General features: G+C 39.2%; 1 protein-coding gene across 5 annotated transcripts in view; it reads left to right on the top strand.

Moving 5' to 3' along the window:
* BRWD3 (bromodomain and WD repeat domain containing 3) overlaps positions 1-22,937 on the top strand; it is a 286,770-nt gene that overhangs the window by 9,424 nt on the left and 254,409 nt on the right. For all 5 annotated transcript variants that reach the window (XM_033944590.1, XM_033944589.1, XM_033944588.1 and 2 more), the window contains exons 5-7: positions 9,493-9,643; positions 18,904-19,002; positions 20,039-20,199. In XM_033944590.1, the coding sequence (XP_033800481.1) occupies positions 9,493-9,643; positions 18,904-19,002; positions 20,039-20,199 (411 nt within the window). The remainder of the gene's footprint in view (positions 1-9,492; positions 9,644-18,903; positions 19,003-20,038; positions 20,200-22,937) is intronic.

Genomic DNA, 22,937 nt, shown 5'->3' with positions numbered 1-22,937 from the left:
CTTTGCTACTTCACTGAAACTGGGTTAAAATCCGGGGAAGAATCTTGCCTCTTTAGCTGTCTATTTCAGGGTTATGAAGCCATCTTGGTTCACCATACATCCAGATCTGGTGGTTGGGTCGCAATCATTTACCTCATTAGCCTCACTGTAGCAGAAGTCTCTTCATCATTTGCCTATCCAGAACTTCTACTCGTTACAGTTGACTTTCCCTCCCCTATCTATGTATTATTGTTCAATTGCCTTCCTGCCCTCTCCTCCAAGAACTGGGATCTATGCCTGAAAGCTGTTGCTGAAGTGTCCATTCATTTTCAAAATCTTATTTGGGAAATTTCAACATACATGTTGATGATACTAGAAACCCGCAGGAAAACCATTTTTCATCCTTTTTAACCTCAACCTTAGGGGATGGACATACCCACACACCAGGCAGGCCATACCTTAGACCTAGTACTCACTTTGATTTCTATGACACCACCAATTGGGACCCCTGTATTTTTTCTGACCACTTCATTCTGACATTTTCTGTAAACCCGGAGACCCCTCTACAGCCCAGATAATGATTGCTGACAGATGGACATGTTCCCTTTGTAGAGTAGACCCTGATAGCATCCAGGCATCACTGTTTGCCCTATGCCCGATTTCAACTCTCACTAGACAAACAGACTGAATCTTGGTACTCAATCTTAATTGCAGCCTTAGACTCAGTGGTCCCGTAGACTAGAGAATGACACGGGGAAAAAAATCTGTCCCCATCACCGCCCCGTCCCCGGCCCACCATCCTCTGCACCGCCCCATCACCGTCACCGCTATCCCTTTCACCGCCCAGTCACTGCCACTGCCATCCCATTCACCGCCCCGTCACTGTCCCCGCAGCATCCATATAAGCCTTAGTACTGTAATATTTAGCTTATTCCTTTCTTATAAATCAAAGTTCCTGCTGCTGAACTAGAGAAAGAGATCTTCAGCTGGCAAGGCTTTGTTTATTAATTTTTATCAACACAACTAATATACTACTTTATCCTAAAGCAAAAAAAAAAAATAAATAAATAGAATTTTTCTTTCTACCTTTGTTGTCTGGTTTCTGCTTTCCACATCTTCTCATTCAATTCCTTTCATCCACTGTGTGTCTTCTCTCTACGTCTTCCATTTTCTGTTACTGTGCCTCTCCCTTCACGCTCCCCCCAAATTGGTCTAGCACCCATCTTCTTCCCTCCGCTCCCCCCAAATTGGTCTAGCACCCATCTTCTTCCCTTCCAGCATCTTCTCCCCACTCTGTCTTCCACATTTCCCTTCAGGGTCTGTTCCTCTCTACCCTCTTTCAATGTCTGTTCTATTCCTTTCCACCACCACCCTTCCCTCCCTCCTTTACCATCTGTTCCTTTCTACCTCCCTTCAGCTCCTCTCGCGTGGCCTATTTATCTACCTCCCTCCCTCTTATTTTCGTGGCACGTTACAATGCAATTTGTGCAAGCCGCTGGAGCCTGCGAGCTTGGTCCCTGTCCCATCTCCACAAACCATCTCACTTCTGTGTTCCTATTTTCCCCATTTCTAATATCTCCCCTATATATCTGGCATTGCCCCCCCCCCCTGTGTCCATATACCATCCCCATGGCATGTCCCTGTCCCTATGCCCCATGCACATAATTTCCCCTCTTTATGTTACCTTCCTGTGTCCAGATTTCCCCTATCTTCCTCATCCATACCAGTGTGTCTCTTCTTTTCAACCACATATAGCTTCTTTCCCTCTTTCTTCCCCCTCCCCCTGCTTCCAGCATCTGGCTCACCTGCCTGTCTTCCCCTTTCTTTCCTGCTATGGGTTTCTTTCTTTCCCTCTTCATCCCCTTGGCCCAGAATCTTTTTCCCTTTCACTCCTTCCTTCCTAGTTTGAGCTGGGAACACGCGCGGTCCATGAGCCCCCACCCACCCGATCGCAGCGTTTAGCCAGCTCCCTCCCTCCACCTCACCTTAGTTTGCAGGCTTTCTTTTTCGGCGACCCGCACGCTTTCAAAGAGCCGCGCATGCGCGGCTGCTCAGTGTTCAAACTTCTGCTCTGACGCATCCGGAAACAGGAAGTTGCAGCAGAGGAGATTGAACAACTCCAGCAGCCATGCGTGCACGGCTCTTTGAAAGCGTGTGGGTCGCCGAAAAAGAAAGCCTGCAAACTAAGGTGAGGTGGAGGGAGGGAGCTGGCTAAACACTGCGATCGGGCGGGTGGGGGCTGCGGGGACAGCGCAATCCTTGATGCCTCACTGCGGAGACAAGACCATTCACCACTCCACGGGGCGGTGAATGGCCTTGTCCCTGCAGCAACTACTATTTTTCTTTCTCCGTTTTGGCAGGTTACCCGCGGCTACTCGCGGCTAGCTATGGGTAACAACCACCGTGTCATTCTCTACCGTAGACTCAGTAGTCATGCTGACATTACTCAAAACACATCCATGTGAGAAGAAAAACCCCTGGTACCACCGTGATTTGAGTTAGCAAAAAAGCCTTACTTCTCTACGTTTTAAAGAAGTCTCCCAGTCCTTAGGAGCTGTACAGGGGTCCTTGTATCCACAGGTAATAGGTTCCAAAACTTACCTTGGGTATGTGAAACCACAGATAATAGCAAATGCTATTATACCGCAGTTTACTGCCAAAGCACCAAGCACTTCTGCCTGCCTGCACTCTACCCCACCATGCCTCCAGCCCCCCAGTGTACCTCCTTAAATCTTCAAAGGCAGCAAACAGCATCTTCTGCCTGCTGCTCGTGTCAGCCTGAGCTCCCTCTCTCTGATGTAACTTCCTGGTCTTGCTCTTGACATTCAAAGCCCTCCGTTCGGTGACCCTGAACTGTCTTTTGGTACTGACCATACCATATTCCCCTGCTCATATGTTACATAGAAACATTGAAAAATGAAGGCAGGTAAAGTCCATATAGCCTATTTAGTTTGCCTAACCACACTATGATTTATGATTTAATTTTATTAAATCGCTCTTCTTTAGGGAGCAGCAAAGCAGTTTACAACAAAAAAAAATCATAAGATAAGAAAAGAACTACAATACCCCACTTTTTTGGGGGAAAAAAGTGTGTTTTATGGAGTGAAAAATACGGTAAATAAAGTAAAAGAACTGGAAGGAGAAAGCCAATAATAAAAGCTACCACAATGTTTTCTTCCTCTCTTTTAACAATATTAGACCTGGAGTCGGATTTCCAGCCACTTGTACTTTTCTGTAGTGCTGATCCTTGTTGGTACCGGTGGACATCGACATCAAATAACATCAGTGGCATATTTAGCATCAAATCTATTTGATGCATGCCTTTCATCGACTTCAAATAGCAGTGGACATCGACTTCAAATAGCGTCATTGGCATATCTAGCATCGAGTCTATTGTTTTTAGATAATAAACCTGATAATAAACCTGATAATAAACTTCTGTACCAGCTAGCGGCATACGGAACTAGTGCCTCCTCTTTATACATTGATGGAGCATCTATTCATTTTTTTTTCAACATCAAAGGAGCTAAATTGAATTAGCCTTAACTGCATCATAGGTACCGGCAGATGATCCAATGGTACCGGTACATTCTTTTTGGATCCATCTGAAGGAGTTCCTCAAGACGAATATCACTTGCGACACCACTGCAAACTTCGAATTCCTTGGTACCAGCCCATGCTGAATGTACCATATACAGGCCAAGGGTACCAACTCCACTTTTTTCATCACAGCATCAATGAACATCGAGATCTCAAGAGAACATCATGTTACGATTTTCCTTTCCCTTGACACCATCGATCCAGTGCTGCAGCCACCGTACTGATGGTACTGGCACAAATCTGCAAGGAACAACTCAATGAGTTTTACCGAAGGGAGCTCGGTGTCACAAATTTGCATTTGATACCGGTGCTTACATCACCTCCTTTGGTACTGGCTTGGCCTAATTATAGTACTTTGATTCCGCATGGTACTGATTCTAGGTCTACACTAACATGCTGCTATTGACACTCTTCCAGTAGACATCGACCCCATCAAAAACTTGAAAGAATACTTCTCGACGCTTTCAATCCCAAAACATCTGGGATTCTACTTATGCTTTCTGTCCTGTCTTCATGCATATTTCTAAAAACACTGAGTGTGTCTACATTATCTGCTTCAGGATCCTATGACATCCCATCAAATCCTCCTCCTCTCTTTTTCCTTAAATATGTCAGGTGCCTCAGGAATGCTCTATAATGGTCAGATACGGAGCATGGATCCTTGATACCTTCCATGCGATAGAGTTCTTCAGTTTCATCTGTACTCTCCATCAGGATGCGCTCCTTAAGAACTGGGAGACTCTTCTTTCCCTTACTATTGCTTCCAGCATATTTGTCCGTATCGACCCTCAATTGAGTTTCCTGATTTCCAGCTCTTAACATACTGAGCTTCCTAGGCTGCATTATTGTAATTCCATGATGTTCTCTTTAAAACTGGAACTTTTACTTGTGGTTCTTCTCTGCGCATACTTGCATTCACAGCATCATTGATACTATTTCAAGGAAAATCCACCATGAGTGTAGAGCCTGTAAGGTGGTATTTCCTTTTTATTTTTTTTTGTGCACTATAACTATGAAGTAAACAGGACATGTTTTTTCTGCTTAGTTTGATCCCTATTAAGCATGGCACAACTCATCTGTTTGTTACTCCATCATGTGATTATAACCTGCAGAACAGCCTAGGATGGATCATCTATCCCATCTATCATAACAACTCTGCTATATTTCATTATCAGGATTTTAATGGAGGGATCCATTCTGGGTGTAGAGCCTGTTAAGTTGGATCTCCTCCCACATTTTTTCCATTGTCAAAAAGACAACTGTTGGAGCACAACTTCTTATGGGAATTGCCTTCTTGTCCTTGACTGTCTGTTTCATCCATATTCTCTGCTCAGGCTTGAAGATGGCTCACTAATTTGGCTCCCTTAGCAGGATCAACCAGGTTCTTCAATGCAGAATGTCTACCATTGTACTATCAGTGCTAATACAGTACTCCAGGAGATATTCACACTATTCTTTTGGAATATCTTACCCTACTATCTTTTTCCTAATGACAAACAGACAATGTCCAGATCCACCTTCACTCCATCTCCTTTATTCTAAAGACTTTGGAAGCTTGGAACCGGCTGTAGGGGAGGAGGAGGCCAGTACACATTCTACTTAGGATGTTTTTTACATTTGTAAGCCTAAACCTGTTGTTAAACCTTTCCTTGTCTGTTCTGAGACGTTCCCTACCAGCTATCTAGGCTATGAACAGGTTCACATTCATATCTTCGACATCCGTTCTGGATCTCTAAGCTATCTCTTTTTTGTTGTTGGCAGCTATTATTCCAAGGCTCATGCTGAAAAAGGACATACCTTTCCTAAAACTTTTCTTCTATTACAAATTATATATCTCTGCCCTATAGAATGTTGTTGTTTTCTACTGACTACTGCTAAGGACTATATCCAATAACAGACACAAGAGACAAGAGTGCACATCTGCACCATAGCTCAGTGGTCACATGCAGGGCTCTATAAACTGACCCCGATCCAAATTCAATTTCAGCTCTATTATCGGTCTCAAGTCCTTACCCTGTTGATGTGTTATATTTTTCTATTAAAGTCACCTTTGTCCCTGACTCCATTTTTCTCTATGGCTCATAAGAACCAACAGGGCTCCCTTCCTGGCTAAGGCCGAGAGCATGTACACTCCACCAGCTGTACAAATCAAAATCTCTGCTGGTGATTACTGTACACTGAACTTCACAGGATTTCCAATCAAAATCTATCTCAGTTATCTGTCAACGCTACTGTTCACATCCTGTGATGTTGGTTTTGTAGCTCACTGCAATCACTTGCATTTCACTTGGTGTTTTTTTCCTGTTTGCAGTACCTACTATGCACTCCCTCTTCAGGGTTCCAAAGTCGATTTTGTCCATTTCTTGTGTGGTACTATTATTTTTCATTCCCCCACGACAATATGTCTGATTTCTTCCATTTTTAGTATCTATTACATGTTTTCAGCTGGAATTAAAGTTTCCAGCAGTAAGTACTCTCCATGGTTTATCTGACTTCTGTTGCTATAATGCAAAATTCATGCCTTGTACTGAGTATGATTCTTTTCTGCTGGGCTACTGAACTTTTCTGTTCTACTGCTAGTCTTTCTATCCTTTCTTGCAGAGTTTAAATTATTCTCATATTATCTGTGCAATGATACGTTTCTTCTAGCCACCTTCTTTGTGTAGCTCTGCCTACCTCTTGCTTCTTAATAAAAACCAATGAAGCAACTCTAAACTCACAGGCCCATTGCCTCTGTCCATTTTATTCAGTCGCCTTCAACTCTATGGTGTTCATAAGAACATAAGAAATGCCTGCACCGGATCAGACCTAGGGTCCATCCAGTCTGGTGATCCACACACGCGGAGGCTCAGCCAGGCGTACCCTGGCGAATACCTTAGTCACTCATATCCCTCAATGTGTCCTGCAGGAAGATGTGTGTCCAATTTTCCCTTAAATCCTAGAATGGTGGTTTCCTCCACCATCTCTTCCGGGAGAGAGTTCCAGGCGTTCACCACTTGCTGTGTGAAGCAGAACTTTCTGACATTTGTCCCGGCCGTGTCCCCTCTCAGCTTCAGGCCATGCCAATGTGAATAACGCTGTTTCTTGCTCACTATCCTTTCCCCCTGCTGGTAAGTAAGCTTGCTCTATTTTGTCGATTCCTTTTAGTATTTTAAAAGTCTCTATCAGATCCCCTCTGTCTTCTCTTCTCAAGGGTGAATAATCCCAGTTTTCTGAGGCGATCTTTGTAGCTCAAGTTCTCCATACCTTTTACTAGCTTTGTCGCTTGCCTCTGCACCCTCTCCAGCAGCGTTATATCCTTCTTCAGGTATGGAGACCAGTGTTGGACACAGTATTCCAAGTGTGGTCTGACCATTGCTCTATAAAGCGGCATTATGACCTCCCTTGATCTACTCGTGATCCCCTTCTTTATCATGCCTAACATCCTGTTAGCTTTCTTTGCCGCCGCTGTGCATTGAGCCGACTGCTTCAGGGTCCTGTCTATCAATACCCCCAGGTCTTTTTCTTGTTCGCTCTTCCCCAATGTTATACCTAACAGTTTATACTCATGCTCCTTGTTTTTCCTGCCCAGGTGTATCACTTTGCATTTTTCTACATTAAAACTCATTTGCCAATTCTCTGCCCATCTCTCAAGTTGTTTCAAATCTGTCTGGAGTTCCTCACTGTCTTTTTGTGATCTGATTGCCCGGCATAGCTTTGTGTCATCTGCAAACTTGATGATAACACTGGTCGTTTCTTCTTCCAGGTCATTTACGAAGATATTGAATAAGATAGGCCCAAGAACCGAGCCCTGAGGCACACCGCTAGTTACTTTCTTCCAGTCCGAGTACTTCCCATTTATGCCCACTCTCTGCCTTCTGTTTTCCAGCCAATTTCCTATCCATCTTAATATGTCCCCTTCTATTCCATGGCTTTGTAGTTTTTTGAGAAGTCTCTCGTGAGGTACTTTGTCAAACGCTTTCTGGAAGTCCAAGTATATCATGACCACCAGTTCTCTGCTATCGACTTGTTTGTTCACTCTCTCGAAAAACTGAAGTAAGTTCGTCAAGCACGACTTTCCTTTCCTGAAGCCATGCTGACTACCTCTCAGCAGGTCATGGTTATCCAGATGCTGTACTATGCTGTCTTTAATCAAAGCCTCAACCATTTTCCCAGGGACCGATGTGAGACTCACAGGTCTATAGTTTCCCAGTTCTCCCCTTGATCCTTTTTTGAAGATTGGGATGATGTTCGCTATCTTCCAGTCTTCTGGTATCCTTCCGGTTCTAATTGACATGTTAGCGAGGGATTGCAGTAGTTCTCCGATTTCTACCTTTAGTCCCTTTAATACTCTCGGGTGAATTCCATCTGGGCCAGGGGATTTGTCACTTTTAAGTTTGTCAATCTGATTAGTTCCTTCAACTTTATATGATATCTCTTAGTTCAGGAGTAACTAATCATTTGGTATCCAACAGGCTTGACTTTATTGTCTAGTTTGTTTCTTTATTCTATTCTCATTTTAAAAAACCCAAAACAAACAACATTGGGAACAGAATAGAACTGTCCTTTGATCATTCTTCTGTTTAATTCCATTAGTAAAAAGAAAACAAAAAAAAAACTGCAGGAAAATGTACAGAATGCAGGAATTTAATAAAATGACAAAAATCTTAAAAACATATGACACATATAAAACAAAATCAAACTCGGGGAATATAAATCTAATGTTTGGAGGATCTAAATGGTGAACAATTCAAGTAACCAGTCTCTCCTTATATCCTTTAAAACTTAATACAACAAATATAAAACAAATACATAAACTACAGTAATAATATCCCCAAAAAACTGGTGGGCCGGACCCGACACGGTCCGTGTTTCGAAGAAGCACTCCTTCCTCAGGGGTCCCAAATGGTGGTGCGTGAAGTATCAGAAAACCAGATTGAATAACATAAAATTTAAAAAACAGGCGCTGCACTATGAACCACAAAGTGCGGAATGCCCAAGTCCCGTTCCTCTTTTGTGCATAGAAGTTCACCTCCTAAACTGGACCATTCCCTCGGATTTTTGTTATGTTCTCTGAACTACCATTAACTGGTTCTTCCAAGTCCAAAGCAAGTTTACTTTGAGACTATAGACAGCGAGCGATCTATTTTATAGCTTCATCCATCTAGAATGCCTTACTGCTCTCTATATGTGTCTTGACTTCCCTTAAAGAGTTCAACATGGTAATAAAGATGTGGCTGTTTTTTATTTAATGGGCATTTCCCTTTTGCTGTTGGTTTATTTCCTACAGTGCTTTCCCCTTCTCTGATTTCTTTCTTCTCCTCGCCTCCATTTCTACTACTCCCTTATTTGTTTATTTTGTTTGCATGCTGGAATTGTGTTCCTTCCTTTCCTCTCATGTATGTGGTGTTTCTTTCCTTACTTTCATTAGTCCGCAAACTGCTTAGCTCTGGTTCTACAGTTTATAGTGGTATAGTAAATGTTTAAATAAATAACGGCAGGGCAGACGCTGGCCACACAAACTTTGCAGTTAATGTGCATTAATCTTTGTAACTAATGCATGAAAACTTGTCTGCACTTTAGCTTCATGCTGATGATGGAGCAAGATAGGTCATAAGTGCCAGAATGAATCTAGGTAGTCCTGTTCACATGAAGAGCCCGTAGTCTGATTTGTAGAGAATTCAGGATTTTCTTTTTCCTAATTTTTTTATAGTTTTAAAAAAACTTTTTATCTATGGAGGGTGGGCTGATATTTTTATTTATTGATTTTTATATACGAGCTAATACAACTATTGTGAAGCAACTTGTACAAAATTTTCCATGTGTTATGCTAACAATAAGGCACAGGAAGATACAACTGTTGTCCAACTGTATGTTTTCGATTTTGTCACTGTTTTGGTTTTTGGAAACTAAATGGATTTGTTTTCTTTTTAGGTGGATGCCAATGCACATATCCCTCCAGACTACCTACTTAGAATATGTGAACGAATTGGTCCTCTGTTAGACAAAGAGATCCCACAAAGCGTTCCTGGGGTGCAGATCTTGCTTGGAGTGGGCCGGCAATCTCTATTAAGAACAGCAAAAGGTAATATCTTACCAGGGTGAGAGTTACACATACTGAGCCCAGCGCAAAAGGAGGCACCAAGGCCTAGCAGCAGGCTGTGTGGTTTAGGCAGACTTGAAAGCCTGCTGTAGCATGGAGGCCTAGGCCAATTGCTCACTGTAGCCTTGCATCTTACTACCATGTAGTCCAAATTCCTTACATAGCTGCAAAATATATTAGCTATGCAAAGTGAGTTATGGGGAGACAGGTTTGCATCACACAAGGTTAATACTGCATTGCTACTCTGCAGTCCTAATATTCTGAATTTTCTTGTATAAAAACAAGAGGGCAGTAGGTTTTTAGAGAGAGAGAGTGGGAGCCCCGCTTATTCTCTGGCTATATTTCTTCTCCCCCCCCTTTAATGTACATGCTGTGCCACTTGTGATCACCCTTACAGAATAGTATTTAGGCACTCTGCTAGCACACGTTAACTGCTAGTATTCTGTAAATTTATACTTGCAAGGAGCATGTAAATATGGACACTCAGTTATATGGAACTGTCTTTTTATCTGTATAGTGTTACTGAAAACTGATGGATAGGGGATTTATAGATAGATGGCTTAATTCTGTATATGGCATTCAGAATTCAGTATGTAAATATGGCCGCATACCGAATTTGCACATACAATTGAGTGAGCCAATTAGCACTGTTAACCAAGTCCTAATAATTATTGGAACTAATTGGCATTAATTGAAGTTTGTGCATGCATCTTTAGCTGCCGGGATCCATGTGGCAGATCAGCAGCATTTCTAGAATTTACGCACAGTTTTATAGAATAAAGGTGATCTGCATGTAATTTAGGTGTGAGAATTTGCACCAGGTTTTACTTGGTGCAAATCCTCATGCCTGAAATTGGGTGCAGATCCTGGTGCCAAACACTATTCTATAAATGGTGCCCAACTCTGAGCATAGTTTATAGAAAAATGTGAATTTTTTTCAGCATCATATATAGAATTTTGTCCTGAGTGGTTGCTGTTATCAGGGCATGCATTTTTATTGCCATTTTTATACCCAAAATCCTGCAGTTGTTCAGTGGGCTAAAAATCAGCATACTAAGTTGTTAGTTATAAACTTTGCTAATGTAAGCCTTTGGTAACTTGCCTGACTGTAGCTGTTTAGTTCTGATGTTGCAGGTTTCTCAAACCCCTGAATCCTGATTTACTAGAGGTATTGTGGAGGTGTATGGAAGATTTGCTATTGATGCTTCAGAAGCATAGACTTGTTGATTGTTTCAGGGAGAGCACTGACAACTTTTCTGTTGCAAAGATCCTTCTTTTATATCAGTGTAGCTGTTGGCCATTTTCAGGCAACTTCATTTAACATATTTGAAAGGTTGATGCAGAAAGCTGCATGTTACAGCTGTGTGCTGAAGACTAAGTGCATGCTTCTAACAAGAACATAATGAGAAAACTTTGCTTGTTAAAGCAGTAAGCTAATCTTAGGCACATTCAAAGGATGCAGAACTTGTGCACAAATCAGTATAAGCCTATCGGACACATTCGTACAAGGTTCTGTGCCGAAGGTAACTAGTACTGAAGGAGATCACAAACAGATCTGAGAAAGTTATCATGCCGCTGTACTGGGCCATGGTGCGCCCCCCACCTGGAATACTGCATCCAACACTGGTCGCCGTACATGAAAAATGATATAGTACTTCTCGAAAGGGTCCAGAGAAGAGCAACAAAAATGGTTAAGGGACTGGAGGAGTTGCCGTACAATGAGAGTCTAGAGAAACTGGGCCTCTTCTCCCTTGAAAAGAGGAGACTGAGAGGGGACATGATTGAAACATTCAATATATTGAAGGGAATTGACTTAGTAAAGAAAGAGAGATTGTTCACCCTCTCCAAAGTGAAGAGAACAAGAGGGCACTTTCTAAAGTTAAAAGGGAATAGATTCCATATAAACATAAACGTAAGGAAGTTCTTCTTCATCCAGAGAGTGGTAGAAATCTGGAACGCTCTTCCAGAGGCTGTTATAGAGGAAAGCACCCTCCAGGGATTCAAAAAAGGGTTAGATAAGTTCCAGCTGAACCAGAACGTATGCAGGTAAGGCTGTACTCAAATAGGGCACTGGTCTTTGACCTAAGGGCCGCCACGTGAGCGGACTGCTGGGCACGATGGACCACTGGTCTGACCCAGCAGTGGCAATTCTTATGTTCTTATGTCCAAGCAAAATGAAAGCATCAGCACACATTTGTGTATGTGCTGGAATATTAAATAGCAGCCTCGCAAAAATTTCATGCACATAGAATTGTAGTGATGTCAATCCTCGTGCACAGAACAACATTCTGGTACATGCGCAAAAACAAAAATTTTTAGTCTGGTCAGATTTGCACATGGCTTGTTCATCTCCCATTCTGTCTTAAAAGTTGCAGGTACTGGGGGCGTGGCTTAGCGCGCACACAAAATGGTCATGTGATCGCAGCGCTCCTCTTACCTGGGCAACCGTTGAATAAATAAAGATTTTCCTTTTAAACTGTTTTCGGCTGAAAACATCGGAGAGGACAGCGGGAGCATGGCGAGCACCCGACAGAGTAAAAGTGAAACCGGAGGAGCGGTGAAAAGGCAGAAGCAGGATCAAATTACCCCGAGTAAGGTTCCGCTTTCTGCTGATGAATCGGAGGAGTTAAGCAAAGCTGAAGTTATGGGGGAACTGAGGCAAATCAAACAAATGCTGACAGAGACTGTGAGTAATATGGCAGAACTGAAGGAAGAAATCCTGAATATACACAGACAAATGGAAGTAGCTAATAAAAGAACAACGGAGTTAGAAGTTAAAATGGAGGGCTTAGAATGTGAAGGAAAAAGATGTAAAAATGACAGTTTGGAAATAATTCAATTGAAAAGTCAGCTGGAAGATTATGAAAACCGTGGAAGAAGAAAGACTATAAAACTTTTTGGAATACAGGAAAATTTGGAAGGGAAAAATGCAATACAGTTTTTAGAAAATTTAATTCCTAAATTATTGCAGTTGGATTTCAAACAGCCTTTGGAAATAGAACGGGCACACAGGATTCCAATAAAGAGTCTGGAAAATCTAGGGAGACCAAGACCATTAATATTCAAGATGTTAAGATACCAACAAGCAATAGAAATTTTAAATGCTGCCAAAAAAGATAAAAACTTAAACTATAAAGGATCCAAAATATGGTTTTTACCAGACTTTGCTAAAAATACAGCAAATATTAGGAAGAAATTCCTTGATCTGAGATCTCAATTAAAGGAAAAAGGATATAAGTATGGGTTATATTACCCAGCAAAAATGAGGGTATCTTGTGGGGATAAATCTTTGTATTTTGTTGACCCGGAAAAACTAAAGACCTTTCTTTCAAAATCAGAACCTATGTCATTTTAGCACAATGGATGTTGAAATGAAGGGATAAATACTAAGACTGGATTGGTGGATATTGAACAAAAAATTTAATATAAAGAACTATGGGACTTTTGTTTGTTGGAGAAAGAGGAATATGCAACAAAGAACATGAAATAAAAATGGACAAGTGAAAAAGAAAATAAAAGAATGTAAAGAAGAAAGAAGGATGGACTGGAAAGACATTAAAGTGAAGTTATTAGACTGAAATTTGGGAGACTGAAAGATGGATGGCTGGAGTAAAGAATGAACAAGAAGGATTAAAGGACTGGACAAATTAACACAAAAGGAAAAGTGAAGAATGAATAGGAAAATAAATAGATGTGAAGAAGAAGAAAGCAGGACTGATAGACTAAAAGGATATTATAAAAAGAAAAAAAAATGAATGACAATTGGCAGTCAAAAAGTCTTTAAGAGTGGATGGATGGAGATAAGAAATAAATATGAAAGTTCAGTTTATTTAATAAGTCAGTAAAGAAGAAAGTAAAGAATGAAAGGACAATAAGGAAAAGATTGCAGAATGGACTAATGATAGAAAGGAAAAGTTATATGATATTTAAATGCAAGTAAAGGAAAGGAAAATGAATAATATAAAAGAAAGATACATAAGAATTTATTGGTAGCTGAAGGAATGTAAAGATTGATGTTGTGATAATATAGTTTTAAAAAGATTGGATTTAATTTGGAGAATAGGAAATATATTAAAAGAAAAAAAATTATTTTGAAAATGAAATAAAAATGTTTAAATACAAATAGAGGATAAAAACTTATAAAATTGAAAATTTTTTTTTAACAGAAATATATGAAGATATGGATAATTGCTGTTGGATATTAAAAGGAGGATAGGAGAAGATGGATTAGATAATATAAGATATAGGAAAATGATACTTTTTATTAAATATATGACTATGATAGAATTTTCTTGAATGAAATAAAATGTTGGGGGAATGAATTAGAGATTGATGAAAAGATAAAAATGCATTAATGGAATGTTAGGAAATAAATATGGTTATGTGACTAAAGGTTAAATAATAGATAGAGAAATTAATTACTTTAAAATGGAAAAAAAAAAAAAAGGTTTTATGATTAGAAGAGAGATATAATTAGATATATTGTGGAGAGGTAGTGAGTTTGTCTCAATAAAGGATAAAAGGGTTATTAATAAATATTGGTTGCCTGGGGGGGAGGGGGGAAGTTGGGATTACTGTCCAATGTGTGTCCTTAAGCAGTCATTATATTGGGGGGGGGGGGGGGGGGGGGAAGAAGGTGGGTATTAAAGATATTACTAGGATGATTAAGGAAAAGATTAATAAGGGATTGGGTAATTTAGGGGTAAGAATGTGTGCCATGGGGAGAAGTTCTTTAGATCTTAGTTATGGAAGAAGGGAAGAGGAAGATTATGATGAGAAGTATAAAATATATTATGTCTTTTAAGATATTTTCTATTAATGTCAATGGCCTGAATCATGTAATCAAAAGGAAAAAGGTATTATCATTTTTAAAGAAGCAAAACGCGGATGTTTATTGTCTGCAGGAGACCCATCTTAATATAAAGGAATCACAGAAACTAGCGGATGGGTGGGTGAAAGAATGTTTTTTTGCTCCAGCAGAAGGTAAAAAAGCAGGAGTAGTAGTTCTTATAAATAAAAAGTGTATGGCCAATTTTAAGATAGTAAATTCGGATCCACATGGAAGATGGTTACATGTTCTTATGAGTATGGGAAGTAATACCCTGACGTTGTTCAATATATATGCCCCTAATTCGAATCAATCAGAATTCTTTAAAAAATTGCAGAGCATGTTGTTACCACTGGCTGCTTCTAATTTAGTGGTGGCTGGAGATTTTAATGCTGTAACGGATTAATGGATAAAAAACCAGGTAAAAGTATAAAATCTTTAGGTTTAGATAATTTGGTTCAATCATGTGATTTGAAGGATATATGGCGTATTCTTCATTTTAATGATCAGGAATTTTCATTTTGTTCACAGGTTCATAAATCATTTTCAAGAATAGATTATATTTTTATTTCATCACATAAGGTGCAGCAAGTGATTAAGGCTTCCATTGATCCCATTATCATTTCGGATCATGCGGGAGTATGGATAGATTTACAATTAGATCAATTAGAAAATAGAAGACCTCTTTGGAGATTTGATAATGCATTGCTTGTGGATGAAAAATTTTTGGAAAATTTTAAAACACAAATTAGTGATTTCTTTCAAATTAATTTAGTGGAAGATACATCTATTGAAAATGTATGGGACGCTTTTAAAGCGACTATGAGAGGTCATATTATATCATATTCGGCTTTTGTTAGGAAACAGATTAAAAAGCAGTATATAGAGTTAGAAAAAGAAATTAAAATATTAGAAACTAAATTGGTAAGCAAATGGGAACATGATGTATTACAAGCTCTTTTGAAAGCAAAAGGTAAATATAATGAATTAGCTTAAAAAATGATAAGAAGAGACTTGTTTTCCAAACAGACAATGTATTATGGAAATTCTAATAAGGCGGGAAGATTATTGGCAAATTATCTTAAAACAAAAAAAAGAAGAACTAACATTAATGGGATAAAAGATGATAATGGTATAATAACCAATCAAACGGATATAATTTTAAAACTTTCTAAAATTTTATAAGGACCTGTATTCTTCCGAGCCTTATTTGGAGAGGCAAAAAGATGGTAAAAATTTTTTAGATTTAATTATTGGACCTAAGGTTCCTGATCATATAAAACGGAGTTTAGATGAACCTATATCATTAAAAGAATTAGAAACAGCATTGAGATCTCTTAGAGTTGAATCCGCTCCAGGTGGTGATGGTTATACAGTAGAATTTTATAAAACATTTCAAAATGTCCTTTCCCCATATTTACTAAATTTATATCAGACACAACTTATAAAAGGTGATATTAAAGGTACTATGGCTGAATCAGTAGTAATTGTTTTGCCTAAGCCAAATAATGATCCTACTTTGGTTTCAAACTACAGGCCTATATCTTTAATAAATGTGGATAATAAACTTTTGGCGAAAATTTTGGCTTTGAGATTAGCCAAAGCTCTCCCACATATTATAGACACGCATCAGACGGGTTTCGTTGCTAAAAGACATTCCTCTAATAACTCTAGATTATTGTTTCATATGTTAAATTTATCAAAAAAAATGGATGAACCGGCTTTTACAGTTTCCTTGGATGCAGAAAAAGCGTTTGATAGGGTAGAATGGAATTTTATGTATCAGGCTTTAGAATGGTTTGGTATAGGTTCTGGATTTATACAAATGGTAAAAACATTGTATAGCTTCCCGATTGCAAGATTAAATATTAATAATATGATATCTGATGGTTTTCAATTGCAGAGGGGAGTTAGACAAGGTTGTCCTTTATCTCCTTTGTTATTTGATGTTGTATTAGAACCCTTATTGTTAGCAATACAGCAAGGAAGGGGGATACAGGGTATTCCATATTCTGATATGGAATAAAATATTTTGGCTTATGCGGATGATATTTTACTTTATTTGAGGAATCCAGAGTCTACCTTATCTTGCCTATTGGAATTAATTGATATGTTTGGCAAATTTTCAGGTTATAAAATTAATTGGAGTAAGTCTGAACTTATACCTTTAAATGTTCATTGTGTAAAAGGATTATTTGACGCTTTTCCGTTCATATGGAAAGAAGAAGGATTTAAATATCTTGGCATTCAAGTTAAAAATACAATTGAAGATACAGTAAAAGAAAATGAAAAATTTGTATTGAAAAGAGTTACAGAGTTATGTGAGCAATGGAATCCGTTACATCTTTCTTGGTGGGGGAGAGTTCAAACTATTAAAATGATGATTTTGCCTGTAGTTTGCTATCAAATGAGTATGATACCTATTTATTTTCAGGGGTCCTTTTATAAAAAGCTTAATAGCATTTTAACGAAATTTCTTTGGCTTGGTAAAACGCATAGAATAGCTTTGGTATCTTTGCAAAAATCAATTAAGGAGGGAGGGGTAAATTTTCCAAATTTTTATAGGTACCATTAAGCCTATATTTTACGTCAGGGTATGTATTGGATCCTCCCAGAACTGATAGATAATGCACCGGATTGGTTATATTTGGAATGGCGCCTTATGCCCTTAAATTTAGTTCATCTTCCAAGTATCAACATGCCTAGAAGATACAGAGAAAATAAGATATTAATGGATACTTGGAAAACGTTGAGGTTTATTAGTAAATTAACACCTGTCCCAATAAACAAGTCAACTAATCAGTCTTTATGGATAAACTCCAAGATTAAAATTGGCGGAGCTCAAATCCTTTGGAAGGACTAGATTATTGCAGGCATTAGATCTCTGAATGATGTTATTTCGGAAGGTAAACTGCTGGAATTTTCACAATTGCAACATAGATTTGGTCTTAGTAAAAAACAAAGTTTTAAATGGTTACAATTGAAGCAGGCCATTCAGGTTGGGTTCCCTGAATGGAAAACATTGAATAATCAATATAGTTTAGAGTTCTTATGCTTCCAAGCAGACTTCCTAGGGCATCAAGCTGCATTGTGGTATAAATTAATATCTGGATATTTGAATAAAAAACCAAAAAATGGTCTAAGAGACATTTGGAGCATTGAGATTAAGCATCAAATTACTGCATCTCAATGGCCACTAATTTGGTCTTGGAGAATGATATGTACAGTGTCAGCATCTATGAGACAAACTTGGTTCTTTTTATTACATAGAGCTTTTTGGACCCCTACACGTTTGCAAAAATTAGATAGTTCTAAGTCCAATAAATGCTGGCACTGTAACCTGGAACCTGGGACGTTGGATCATTTACTGTATCATTGTCCCTACATTAAAAGTTTTTGGAATGCAATTTGGCCACATATTAATAAATTGATGGAAAATCATGTAGCAATATCATATGATACAATGTTATTTGGAATGATGATGAGAAAAAAAAGTCAAATTTCACCAGAAAATAACAAGCTTTTACTAGTCATGACAGGGGTTGCCATTCAGCATATAACCAATAACTGGAAGAATCATAGTAACCTTAATTATACATTTTGGTGGAATACAATTTGTCATATATTCAAAATGGGAAGAGCAATAGCAATACAAAGAGGGACATATCCTAAATTTATAAAAATATGGGGGCCATTGACAAAGTATTGTACTGAATGAATAGTAGGATTTCTCTTCTTCTTTTCTTCTTTTCATTGTCTTCTTTATGGCACACATGGAGGGGGGGTAGTGAAAATAATTTTACATAACATGTTATAATATGGTATACAATATGTATAAGGTGATTGGAAAGTACTTGAAGGGTGGGGGGTGGGAGAGGGGATAAAAATATGTTTAGAATATTATGTAATAGATATAAAAGTGATATTGTGTATTCATTAGTTGTAATTCAATATTTTGTACACTTCATGTAAAATATGAAAATGAATAAAGAATTATAAAAAAAAAAAAAGTTGCAGGTACTTGTGCTCACAGAAAAAAAAAATTGACATTAAGTCCTCTCAATTAACCCTTCCACAGACCTGACATTCAAGTTCTACTTTAGTATTGTGTTCACCTTAGTCTTTTGTGTACTTCTCTGTTTTGGGACTACATAGCTTATAGTCTCATTAATGTTCATTTTAATATACTTTATGCCAATGGCCTACACACAGATTCTTGCAGGGTTGTCTTCTAAGTGAATCACTTCTGCATTATGCAGCCATAAAATTATACGTATGCATCCCACTAAGCACATATGACTAAGGACCATATGAGAACAGTCATTTTTGGCCACATAAGTTTGACGCTCCTGAGGAAGTGTGCTGTAGAAGAAGCTCTTCAGTTTTGCCTGACTTTTGCTTATTCTTACTTTAGACTGCAGGTACACACTTTGGAAGGGGTCGGCTTTTGCAGCCCTACACAGAGGCCGGCCTCCTGAACTACCTGTGAACTATGCTAAGCCACCGAATATAGGTAAATGTTGCTATCATTTGCAAAATTAGCAATTATATATTTAAACTTTTTTCTCCATCTGAGACATTTGCAGTAATCTTTGTTTTCTGAGAATGGCTGTGAACATGAGTTACTTATTTTCTTATGATGAGCCAAGTTTTTAAAAAAATACACTATGGGCCTGTTTTACGAAGCTGCGCTGCGGTAACGGACCTGAAGCCCATAGAGATTTAATGGGTTTCGGGGCCGTTGCCACATGGCAGCCGCTAGCACGACTTCGTAAAACAGGGGGTATGTCTTAATTTCTGGAGCTTTGTACCCAAGGATTTTATTGGCTATATTTTCTTTTTCTCATAAGTGTAAGTAAATATATGTAAACCTATAAGTGACAGCCAGTGTTGTAACAGCTACATATTTAAAAATGAGTTTATACCATTGTGTGATGTTTCTGAAGTCTACACGCCTCCTATTCTTCCTTGTAATTCCCTTTAAGCTTTAAGAGTAATTGTACTTGAAACAACATCACTGATGACATGACAGTAGTTTGTGTATGTGTGTGTGTGTGTGTGATTGGAAAAGGCAGCATTTGTGATATCATAACCCATCATAACTAGAATGACAGATTGGATCTGGTGTTTAAGAGGGAATTGTGATAGGTTATCTGGGCATTTACATTCAGAAAACTAACGTTTAGAGCAGCAGGCTGAGGCCTAGTGAGGCCAAGGTTCACATCTCACTGACACTTTGTGACCTTGGGCAAGTCACATAACCCTCTGTTGCTTCAGGTACAAGCTTAGATTGTAAACTCTCTGGGGATAGAAAAATACCTCCCATACTTGAATGTGACTTGATTATGCTAATGCTGAAAAGGATGTGCTAAATCCAAATCCCATCTGCCTCTTGAAGTGTTAGGGAGAAGTGTGTAAAGGATTCCTGAAAGAATATTCTTGATTGATTTGGGGTTTTTGCTGCTATAATATTTCTCATATGCATGTTTGAAAATTTGCCTAGATTTTTTTGTAGGAATTGTAGTCAAGCAATCCCTCTTTTTCTTTAGTGAATATCACTTCTGCCAGGCAGTTAACGGGATTTGGACGCTTCAGTCATCTGTTTCCAACATCTTCTTATCAACACATGAAGATGCATAAGAGGATTTTGGGACACTTATCATCAGTATATTGTGTAACCTTCGACCGCACTGGAAGGCGAATATTTACAGTAAGCATCTAATTTCCTATAATCATAGGACTGAATAAAAACATTGTTTTATTCACTTTTATAGGAACATTCAAAATTTATAAGCAGCCTGACATACTTATGTAAGAAAGTAGATTAAGTTGAACTGCTAATTGGAGTGTGTAGCACTAAGTATTTATTTTCATTTAATTTCTAAAATTATATGGAACATTTGAGTCGCCGATAAATCAGAGATATAACTAAGATGATGCAATAAAATCAGATTACTGAATGGTTTATGGGACTATGGGCCCTTTTACTAAAGTTTAGTGCACAGTAAATTCTGCATGTTCTATTTCAGTGATTCTCAACTTCTTCAAGTCAAGTACCCCCTAAGCCTAACAAATACCAACTGAGTACCCCCACCCAAGCTCCGCCCCAGACCCGCCCAAGTTCACCCCTGACCCCACCCTCATAATAATAGCACTAATTGTAACGCAATTTCTTCCATCCATTTTTCATATACACACAATATAATCTTATTAATCCATAATGGTAGCTACAAATTTTTTTAAAAAAACCCACAAAGCACACTGTAAGCACAGAAAATGTTAATTATCATTTATATTTGGGGTTTTTTTCAATGAGGTCAAGGCAGATGACTTTAAAATATGCAATCAGTAACAATTATAGAAAAATAGACAAATATAGAGCAAAATATATACAGCAGATATAAATTCACAAAACTGACACGTTTTGATCACTAAATTGTAAATAAAATTATTTTTCCTACCTTAGTTGTCTGTTGATTTCATGAGTCTCTGGTTGCATTTCCTATATTTCTTTCTTTTCTGCCTCCTGCACGCTTCCTCTCCTCTGGACCGCATTCCCTTCCACAACCAATCTCTCTCCCTCTCTCTTTCTCTTTGTCCCTCCATGAGTCCAACTTTTCTTCCTCTCTCCTCCATCCCTATTGGCAATATGTCTCCCTCTCTTTCTCTCACTGTCCATCTGTCTTGAGAGATCCAGGCATCTCTCCTACCCCCCTCTTCTGCCAAAGCCAACATTTTTCCTTCTCGCATCCCCCTCATCATGTGCAGCATTTTTCACCACTATCCACCAGCCCCATGCCCATTTCTCCTTCTATCACCCCTCTCCAGCACAATACCACATTTCTCCCTCCATCACTATGTCCAGCATTCCTCCCTCTTGCATCCCCTTCAATCTGCCCTCTCCACCACTATATCCAACATTTCTCCATCTCATCCTTCTATTCCCCATGCATTTCTACCTCACTCCTCTCTTTCTATGCCCAATTTTCCTTTCTTCCTTTCCCCATGTGCACCATCTCTCACTCACACACTCATGCCCTTCAATTCTCCCTTTCTATTCCCTCCCTCCTATGTCCCAAGTTAGTGCCTCCATGTGTAGAGTTCGTGCCCCCTCCTCTCCCGAAGCTGGCCCATCCACAGAAGCCGCAGGTGCCGCTGGGGATCCCTACCTTCCCCCACTGAAGTTGCGCTTCCGGGGATGCCTTCCTCTCTGCCCACCCGCTGCACCACCCCTACCACCAAGCCAGAGCCGACATGCTCTACCCCCCCCAAGCAGCAACTCCACGCAAGGACAGGTCACAACAGTGTGTGCAGCGACTCACATGCTGCACATGGCTGGCTCACAAGCCTTCCTCCTGATGTCAGTTCTGACGGAGAGAAGGTTCCGGGCCCATGCAGCGATTGGCTGACTCGGAACCTTCTTTCCGACATAAGAATTGACGGCTTGTGGGTTGACTGCATGCAGCATGTGAGTCCTGCACGCGCCGTGGCCTGTCCCTACGTGAAGTTGCTGCTGGGGGGGGGGGGAGTTTGGAGCGTATCGGCTATGGCTTGGTGGCAGGGTCGGCTTTGCAGGTAGTGAAGCAGGCGGGCAGCGGAAGGCAGGCAGGGATCCCCTGCGGGAGGTAGGGAGAGATTCCTGGTAGCAGCCAGGCCACGTACATCCAAGGGTACGCGTACCTCGTGTTGAGAAACACTGTTCTATTTTATACCTATGAGCCACATGCTAATGGTGTCTTATATACCGTTATATCTCCTACTAGATTCAAAGCAGTTTACAAAAGGATTGCAAAAATTTACAAACTATGAATAAGAACAAAAGACTTGAAATTATAAATATTAATGCTAAACATGATGGATTAAAAGAGGCCCATATGTGAAATAAGCTGTAAATAGGTATAGTTCTAATTTCCATTGGAAGATCATTCCAGATTTTAGCTTCTAAGTATTGAAAGAAGCAATCTTTATGTCTTGTAGATTTGATATATTTGAATGTAGGATATTAAGTCTCAAGGAGCCTGTGTTGTGAAGTAGATGACAGCAAATTTGGATTTGGTCCTGTATTGTACTAGTAACCAGTGTAACTCACGCAGGGTAGGGGTTATTTTGTCAGATCTTTCCAGTCCTCTAATCATTCTGACTGCCATATTTTGCAAAAGCTGTTTTCTATTCTGAAGCTTCTTAATGATGCCCTCGTATAGTGAGTTACAGTAGCCAATTAGAGGCAACAACATAGCTTGAGTTATGATGCAAAAGTTAGTGTGGTCTAATGATATTTTAAGATATACATACAAAAGTGGAACAGGTACACAATTTCACACAACTATTGTGTATCTATTAGATATATCTCATAAATACTCAAAATACATAAGATCTGTGTTGGCTGTATTTTAATACTTTGTAACTGGCGTAACCTGTGGAATACCTTCCTAACGAGGAAATTTACCT

Source organism: Geotrypetes seraphini, chromosome 5 (genome assembly GCF_902459505.1).
Source record: "Geotrypetes seraphini chromosome 5, aGeoSer1.1, whole genome shotgun sequence".
Taxonomy (NCBI): Eukaryota; Metazoa; Chordata; class Amphibia; order Gymnophiona; family Dermophiidae; genus Geotrypetes; species Geotrypetes seraphini.
The sequence above is the reverse complement of the archived record's forward strand: the minus strand, read 5'-3'. Positions and strand labels throughout refer to the sequence as shown.